Below are 8,928 nucleotides of genomic sequence, written 5' to 3' on the forward strand. Positions count from 1 at the left end.
GCTCGCGGGGCTGGCTGTTCTGGTTGTGTTCTGCATTTTCGCGAATATGAAATTCGGGTTTTCTGTTACAAATTTTCGTAATCGTTTCCATAATTCGTCTAGATTTCCGGATGCTTCGAGTTTCGCGTCTTTTATGTATTCTATTATTTCGTCCTTTCTTAACTTATAAATCCACGAAAGCATAAGCTCCTCCTATTTATTCTTTTTATTTTTTCCTGTACTACCTGTTCGGGCGCCAATTGCGACGGTAGGCCGTCGTTCCGGAAATGCCGCGGATCTATGCTCGTCGTGTGCCGGGTTCGTTAAAGAATAAATCAGAGAGAGTAGATGCAAAATATGTAATATTTATTATTAAGCTTTGAAAGGACGAAACAGATAAGTAACTTAATGTTAGAACACAAAATGAGTAAGTCTGGTTTTACAAGGTGATATAATTCGCTAGGCGGGACGTCGTCCCGAACGGTGGTGTGGTACACGCTTGCGTTTTCGAAAGGACGGTTCGTGGTACGTCGGTACCTCGCGTGGATTCACTCGTATTTGAGAGGTAGCTTGTTGAGGAACCAGGAAGACCTGGTGGAGACGCGGTAGTCCGCACCCCTATCCTTTTAGAGACCTCGAGGAACCGTTGCGGAAGGTGTTGTTGTTATCGGCGCGTGACGCAGTTACTCGGGAATTATCCTGTAGGAGCCAGGAAGTCCTGGCGGAGACGTGGAAGTCCGCATCCCTATCCTTATGATAATTCCCGTTTCGACGAGGAGTCTCGCCAAGATATAATATAGGACGAGAAGCCTTGTCTTCGGAATGGCTTGGCGAGTAGACTCGCTGACGGAGTGGTTACGAGAATTCTCGGGGAAGTGTAGCTGGCAACGAGTATTCTCGTTAACGGCCTAGATGCGAGTATACTCGCGGATAGCGACGAGAAGGCTCGTCTTCGGAGGCGAGAAGTCTCGCGGATAGCGACGAGCAGGCTCGTCTTCGGAGACGAGAAGTCTCGCGGATAGCGACGAGCAGGCTCGTCTTCGGAGGCGAGAAGTCTCGCGGGCCTCGGTAGTCGGTTCGGAAGCGGAGTGACTACCTCGGTGGAATCTGCCTTCGTTCGCGCGGCGTCGCGTAATATACTCTCACGATTGAGAGTCGGGGTACGGTGCGGCGCGGAAACGCTCCGTCGCGTGACGTGGTGGTAGCTTTAGATGGCGCCTAGGCGCCGGTTTCCCGTTCGACTGATGTTCGGTCGGACGGGTTCGTGACGACTCGGTACTGAGCCGTCACAAAATATTATTGAAATATTAATGAAATTATAATGAAATTTAATGAAATTGAGTCAAAATTGTGAATGCTTTTCAAAAGCATTTCAGCAAAAGTTTATTATATTTTCAATAAATTATTTCCATCAGAAACAAATATCTCAATTGAGATCTTACATGCGAATTTTTGGGGAAACGGCATTTGAGAATTCAATTGAGAATTCAACTGAGAATTGAATTGGGAATTCTATTGTTATCTCAACAGAAATTTTTCAATAGGGTAGTTTAAATAAAAAGAGAATTCCAGTAATAAGCGATATGTATGCTAGCGTTTAATGGTTATGTTAAGATAGTAAAACCCTTTGTGTTTGTATTTTAAATTTATCGTTTAGTTTAAAATTGGCGCCTAAATGTAAAGACACTTAGAGGTGTAGTAGCACGGAAAGATGCAGTGGCGCTGACGCAGTGTCGCTGATGCGGTGTCTCTGAGGTGGTGGCGTTGATGAGGTGCTACCAAGCAGGAGAGTTGCGCATGCGTAAAAATAGTAGTAGTAAGTGTTTGTATCTCGGCAGAAAAGGAGGAATAAACGGCGTAAAATTAAGGATAGCAATTATTAAAGCAAGAAACCCTCCACATACAGTCAAACACATAGGAGTTATTTCCGTAACATGGTCCTTCGAGCCGGATATTAGTCGAGTAAAGTCGAGAACGAAAGGGAGCGGTGCACTTGGACACGGTGCTTTTGGACACAGCCAATCACAGCACCGTGTGATTAGAGACATTTGTAGGGTCCCTTGGAACAGCGACTTGTGATTGGACTGTGTCCAATTGCCCCGTGTCCAACTGATATACACCCAGAACGAAAGTACGCACACCGGCTTAACACCACCGCAGCAAGGTGAAAGAGTCGGTCAGAACAGGAAAACGTTACACGTGAATACAAACACGCAACACATAGGAATCCAGCTGCCGAGATAAAGCATAAGGGGGAACTTCCTGCCAAGGTCGATTGTTCACGCGAGGTCTACGGTGTGAGCAAGCTTGTTAGCAAATCCAAAAGGGAGTCCTCACGAAGCACGGACGAGTCCATCATCATAAGTGAAGCACGCCTTTACTGCATAAGGACGAAACCATCTTGGTATCGATAATTCTGATACAGGGACGCAAGCACAAGGGAAACTTTGCGTTAAAAGACTTGTAATGTATTAGCTCTAAGTGCAATCTGTTAGGGTGGTAAAAAGCATAACGAAAATGCCGCAAAACGCCGAATTAATGAAAATTAAACAAAGAAAGAGAGTAGGCAAGGCTGGTTTTACACGAGTAGAGAATTTTATATGGTCTATAGAGCCAAACACAATTGATATTGAGGAAGTAAAATTACGGTTAAACAAATTAGATGATTTGTGGAAATCGTTAGAAGAAATTCTAACGGAATTAGCTGTTCATGACGAGAATGTGACAGATGAGCAAGTTGATAAAGTGTTAGTAAATTATGAGAAGAAGTACTTCGATTTGAAATTAGCGGGAGAGAGAATAATTAAAAACCGTGTTAGGCCAACCTTGGCTCTCGACGATTTGAACCAGGCTGCATTACCGGATGTTCCTAGAGTAAGAAATAATGACAGTAATGTAAGATTACCTAAAATTAATTTGCCCACCTTTTCGGGTGATTACGAAGAGTGGTATTCCTTTTTCAACACTTTTAATGCGCTGATACACTCAAATACGTCATTGAATGAAATTCAGAAATTTCATTATTTGAAATTTGCAGTGAAGGGTAAAGCGGCGGAAACAATAGCTTCTTTGGAAATTTCGGAGGTCCATTATAATGACGCTTGGCTTAGATTAAAGGACAGATACGACAATGAGCGCATTGCGGTGCAAGAACACATCAAGGCGATATTCGAGCTACCTGCATTGAGAAAAGAAAACAGTGCGACCTTGCGAAGTATTTTAGATGGTATATTAAAGCATACAAGAGCGTTAACTGCCTTAGGACGTCCTACAAGCCAATGGGACGACTTGTTAGTCTATATAATAAATAGCAAGTTAGATTTTGCAACCATGAAAGAATGGGAAACTAGTATCGAAGTACGACAAATGCCGACCTTTCGGGAGTTAATTGATTTTCTTATCCGAAGATGCCAAATGTTAGAAGCAGTAGCAAGGAGAAGCCCATCCACGCAGCCCAGTACTACTTCGCGTCAAATCAGCAAAGGAAAGTCAACGATGTCTCATGCCGCGATGACGAGTGTTAGATGTATGTATTGTAACGGTGACCATCAGATATACCAATGCAAATCTTTCAAGGAACTTTCCACCGCGGAACGTTTAAAGAATGTAAAAACTAAGAAACTATATTTAAACTGCTTAAAGGGTAAGCATATTGCCAAGGATCGTTTAGCTAGCGGATGCAAAAATGTTCGAAAAAACACAGTACTTTATTACACGAGGATCGCGAGTCATTAAAGGAAAGGAACGATGAGATAGTAGATCAAAACGTAAGTCAAGAAGTTAGCTCGAACAAAACGGTTAATACAGTCTGTACATACTCGTAAGCGACAGAAATAATAAAAACTAGCCAAGTACTACTGTCCACTGCCCTGATTAGCGTGAGAAATTCTAAAGATCATTACGTCGAAGGGAGAGTATTATTAGATAACGGTTCTCAATCTAACTTCGTCACTGAAGAATTTGTTAAGAAACTAAATTTGAAAGCTTAGACGAGCAAGTAGAAATTACGGGGATTAACAGACGTGTATCACAGGCTACTAAATCCGTAAACTTAAATTTAACTTTCCGTTTCGGTACTTTTGGCATGGAACTAGTTTGTATCGTGTTGCCTAAAATCACTCAAAAGCTACCAACAGTAGCAATTGATGCAGACAAGTTGGAATTACCGAAAAATATTAAATTAGCGGATCCTCATTTCAACATACCAGCTAAAATCGATTTATTAATTGGTGCGGAAAGATTCTGGGAGTTAATTTGTGTTGGTCAAATAAAGTTAGGGAAACATAAACCCGTACTACAAAAGTCATTTTTAGGATGGTTGGTGACAGGATCCATTGAGGGTTTGAACATAAGGAACGTAACGCGAACGAGTTGCAATTTAAGCGTAACCGAAGAATTAACTGAAACAATGCGTAGGTTTTGGGAGATAGAAAATATTCCGAAAGGAAAACTTAAGGAATCCGAAGAGGATTACTGTGACAAGCATTTCAATGAGACTTATAGTCGCAAATTAGATGGTAGATTCGTAGTAAAGTTACCGGTCAAGGAAGAAATCATAAATTTATTACACAATTCGAGAGAAGTAGCGTTAAAGAGATGTTTGAGTTTAGAGAAAAGGTTCGCTAAAGATCCTGAGTTTAAAAAGGACTATGTAAAATTTATGCAAGAATACCTTCATTTAGGATATGAAGCGAGTAGATAAGCAAGAGGAAACCAAGTTGAGGGTTTTTCTACCACATCACGCTGTTATAAAGGCAGACCGTAAAACCACAAAGACTAGAGTAGTTTTCGATGCATTTAGCCGATACCCCAAGGGGAAATCATTAAACGACACCTTATATAAAGGACCAGTAATACAAGCAGATTTGTTCAATTTACTTATAAAGTTTCGATGTTTCAGATATGTTCTGTGCGCCGACGTCACAAAAATGTATAGACAGATATTGATACATGAGGAACAGGGGTATATATCAGTTGGACACGGGGCAATTGGACACAGTCCAATCACAAGTCGCTGTTCCAAGGGACCCTACAAATGTCTCTAATCACACGGTGCTGTGATTGGCTGTGTCCAAATGCACTGTATCCAAATGCACCGCTCCCGAGGAACAGACAGCATTGCAAAGCATTTTGTGGCGAGAAAATTCTTGCTCCGAAATAGAAGAATTTGAATTATTAACTGTCACCTATGGTACAAAGTCTGCCTCCTTCCTAGCAATCAAATGCTTACAAAGATTAGCAGAAATCGAAAGGGAAAATTATCCTAAAGCGACGGAAGTAGTTCATAACGATTTCTATATGGACGATCTATTAACGGGTGCAAATACAGAAAATGAAATCGTAAAATTAAAGAAAGAGTTAATTGGATTATTAGCAAAGGGAGGGTTTGAATTACATAAATGGAACAGTAACATAAATTCTTCATTAAAAATGACTCACAATTATAACAGGGCGGTGGACATTAATAAAACTGCGGAAACTAAGCTATTGGATATAGTTTGGAGTCCTGACGAAGATGTTTTTTGTTATAAAATTTCATTGGAAAATAAAGAATCGCGCGGAACTAAGAGGACGATATTGTCTCAGGTAGCTAGACTGTTTGACCCGTTGGGTTTGGTTGGACCTGTGATAGCATCAGCGAAGATCTTAATGCAGGAGTTGTGGCATCTGGGTCTGGATTGGGACGAATCAGTCCCTATGCACATCCATAGAGCCTGGGAGCAAATAAAATCAACTATAGGTTTGTTGAATTCCTTGAAAGGACCCGCCGCTCGTGGGAGAACTGGTGGTCATCATCGACGTCCGTGTCCCTCCCTCTAAATGGGCTCTAGGACGCATCCTCGAACTGTTCGCGGGCCCCGATGGTCAAACACGAGTCGCGCGGGTGCGAACTCAGGAGTCCGTCCTCACGAGGCCCCTAGTCAAGCTAGTGCGGCTGCCGATCGGGGAAGCTGTCGATACACCCGACACTCCAGCACTTACTTAATTTCCGTCGCTCAGACGGAGGCGGGCGGTATGTTCCGTACGGGAGCTGTCGTCCGCACGGATCGTGGGCGGGCGACTACCGCTCGCCGCGGCTTCACGCCGCCGCCGCTACGCGGCAGCGCGCCGAGCCGGGGCCGTTACTTGCGGTTAAATTTCGGTGCGGCGCCTATATAAGACGCCGCGGACGCCGACTCTAGGCCTTTTGACTACTATTGCACATCAGGTCACTGCCTCGCTGAGGTATTCTTTTGCACTATACCTAGCTCCATATCGCCTTCTTGAGTGCGTCAGCACGTTGTTGGGCTCTTGCCTCGCTCGAAGTATACGCTTGCATATCTGCATTGAACGTTACTGCCTTAAGAGTGTCGTAGACACGTTGGCATTTGTGTTTAGGTCTTCGGTGACTCTACACAAACCTCCGCAGCTCTTTAGAGTGCGCTTGCACGTTGGGCTACTGTCTTTAGAGTGTCCGAGGACACGTTGACATCGGTGTTACGAAGTGTACGGTAACTCCACGGATCTCCAACCTTCTCAATACGAGCGAGCATTGAGAGAAGAATTCCTTGAAACCGAGATTAATATCATTAGGGGAGGCCAACACTCAGATTCAGATACACGGGTTTTGCGACGCCAGTGAGAAGGCGTATGGAGCTTGCGTGTATGTAAGGGAACAAAATCAGCAAGGCGAAATATACGTATCCTTAGTTTGTTCCAAGTCGAGAGTAGCACCTATGAAAAGCATATTGTTGCCTAGATTAGAGTTATGCGGGACGGTGTTATTAGTCAACTTAATGGAACACGTGATAAGTAGTCTAAAGTTAAGAGTATACAAAGGGCTTTATTGGACGGATTCTAAGATAGTATTGGCGTGGATAGATTCTACTTCTAGAAGATGGCAAGCTTTCGTAGCCAATAGAGTAGGTGAAATTCACGATAAATCTTCACCCTCTGAATGGCGGCATATAAGGCAATCCGGCGGACTTGATATCGAGAGGCACTACTCCGGAACAGTTAATTCACGCAAACGAATGGTGGGAGGGATCTAAATGGTTAAAAGAAAATGAGAATAGCTGGCCAAAAGAGGATGAGAAATTATCAATTAGCGCTCCGGAAGAACGAAAGAAAGTAGTGATAGTAGCGGCTATAACTGAGAGACCGATTATAGACTATAAGCGATTCTCTTCTTTCAATAAGCTATTAAGAGTAACAGCATATGTATTAAGATTTAGTGTAAATGTTAAATGTAAAACAGCGAAGCGAGAGTTAGGGCCGATAACCAATGTCGAAATTAACAAGGCGAAATGTGTGATAGTTAAATTAGTGCAAGCTGAAGTATTTGAAGAAGAAATAAAGGCGTTGAGAAGCAATAACGCGATTCCTCGCACTTCAAGACTGATTGCACTGTGTCCATACCTTGACGAAGAGGAAGTATTGAGAGTAGGAGGAAGGTTAAAGCATGCAGTACTGCCGGAAGAAGTTAAACATCCCGTCCTACTACCAGCCTCATATTACTTCACCTCATTGATAATCTTACACTATCACGAGAAACTGCTCCACGCGGGAGCCCAAGCGACGACGAATTCTATAAGGGAAGAATTCTGGCCTGACAAATAGGCCTGACAAATATTTGCTAGGAGCCGAGTTAAGAAAATTTTACGCAATTGTGTGAAATGTCGGAAAGCAAGTCCCAAACCCAGTTGGCAAATAATGGGCGAGTTACCATCAGTAAGGATCAACATAGCTAGACCCTTCAGCAATTCAGGTGTCGACTACTGCGGATCTTTCTATATAAGAGATTGAGTTCGAAAAAATAGCAAAAAATATAAGTCGTACGTGGCCATATTTGTGTGCATGGTAACCAAAGCCGTGCACATAGAGTTAGTGGAGGACTTAACCACCGAATCATTCATAGCCGCGTTGAAACGAGTCATAGCTCGAAGAGGCAAGATAAAAAATATATATTCGGACAATGAAAGAAATTTCGTGAGCGTGGATCGCGTGTTACAGCAGATGTTTCAAGAAACCAAGTTCCAAGAAGCGGTACAACAGTTTGCAGCGAACGAGCGGGTAAACTGGCATTTCATCCCGCCTAGATCTCCACATTATGGCGGTATTTGGGAAGCCGCAGTAAGAGCAATGAATTTACACTTCAAACGAACGATTGGTGAAAGTTGTCTTACTGTCTCAGAGATGTCGACTATCTTGACGCAAATAGAAGCAATGTTGAACTCGCGGCCTCTGACGCCACTTTCGGAAGATCCGGATGACTTGAGAGCTTTAACTTCTGGTCATTTTTTGATAGGAGAAAACCTGCAATCCTATCTAGAATTGAGTCTAGAGGAGGTACCAAGAAATACACTGTCAAGATGGCAATACGTCGAACAGCTGAGACAACATTTATGGTCCTGGTGGCAGAAGGAATACTTATCTATTTGTCAGCAGCGAAATAAATGGAAAACGGAAAGCCACGCTAAATTTAAGGTTGGACAACTGGTCATGTTGAAGGATACCGAAACTCTACCTCTCCAGTGGATTTTAGCTAGAATCAAAGAAATACATCCCGGTACCGACGGAGTGGTTATGACGGTTACCTTGCGAACTTCCAAGGGTATTTATAAAAGAGCGATTGTCAACATCTCTCCAATATGTGAAAATTAAGCATGATTATTGCGGAGATTAGCGTTCTGCTTGTTATGTTCAGGTAGCATTGAAATCTGTCCAAGGGAGCATTGTTTATTTAGTTATTGAAAATATTCCTATTTGTCAAGGCATGTTAAGATAGTAAAACCCCTTGGTATTTTAAATTTATCGATTAGTTTAAGATTGGCGCCTAAATGTAAAGGCACTTAGAGATGTAGTAGCACGGAAAGATGCAGTGGCGCTGAGGCAGTGTCGCTGATGCGGTGTCTCTGAGGTGGTGGCGTTGATGAGGTGCTACCAAGCAGGAGAGTTGCGCATGCGTAA

General features: G+C 43.0%; 2 protein-coding genes across 2 annotated transcripts; both read left to right on the forward strand.

Moving 5' to 3' along the window:
* Positions 1-2,496: 2,496 nt before the first annotated feature.
* On the forward strand, positions 2,497-3,714 carry LOC116850993. The gene has a single exon (XM_032829940.1). The coding sequence runs from the start codon at positions 2,497-2,499 to the stop codon at positions 3,712-3,714; it is 1,218 nt and encodes a 405-aa protein (XP_032685831.1).
* Positions 3,715-7,815: 4,101 nt separating this feature from the next.
* LOC116850994 lies at positions 7,816-8,622 on the forward strand. The gene has a single exon (XM_032829941.1). The coding sequence runs from the start codon at positions 7,816-7,818 to the stop codon at positions 8,620-8,622; it is 807 nt and encodes a 268-aa protein (XP_032685832.1).
* The last annotated feature ends 306 nt before the right edge of the window (positions 8,623-8,928 follow it).

Source organism: Odontomachus brunneus, unplaced genomic scaffold (assembly GCF_010583005.1).
Source record: "Odontomachus brunneus isolate Ranch 3 - 2012 unplaced genomic scaffold, Obru_v1 Obru_scaffold_163, whole genome shotgun sequence".
NCBI classification, from domain to species: Eukaryota; Metazoa; Arthropoda; class Insecta; order Hymenoptera; family Formicidae; genus Odontomachus; species Odontomachus brunneus.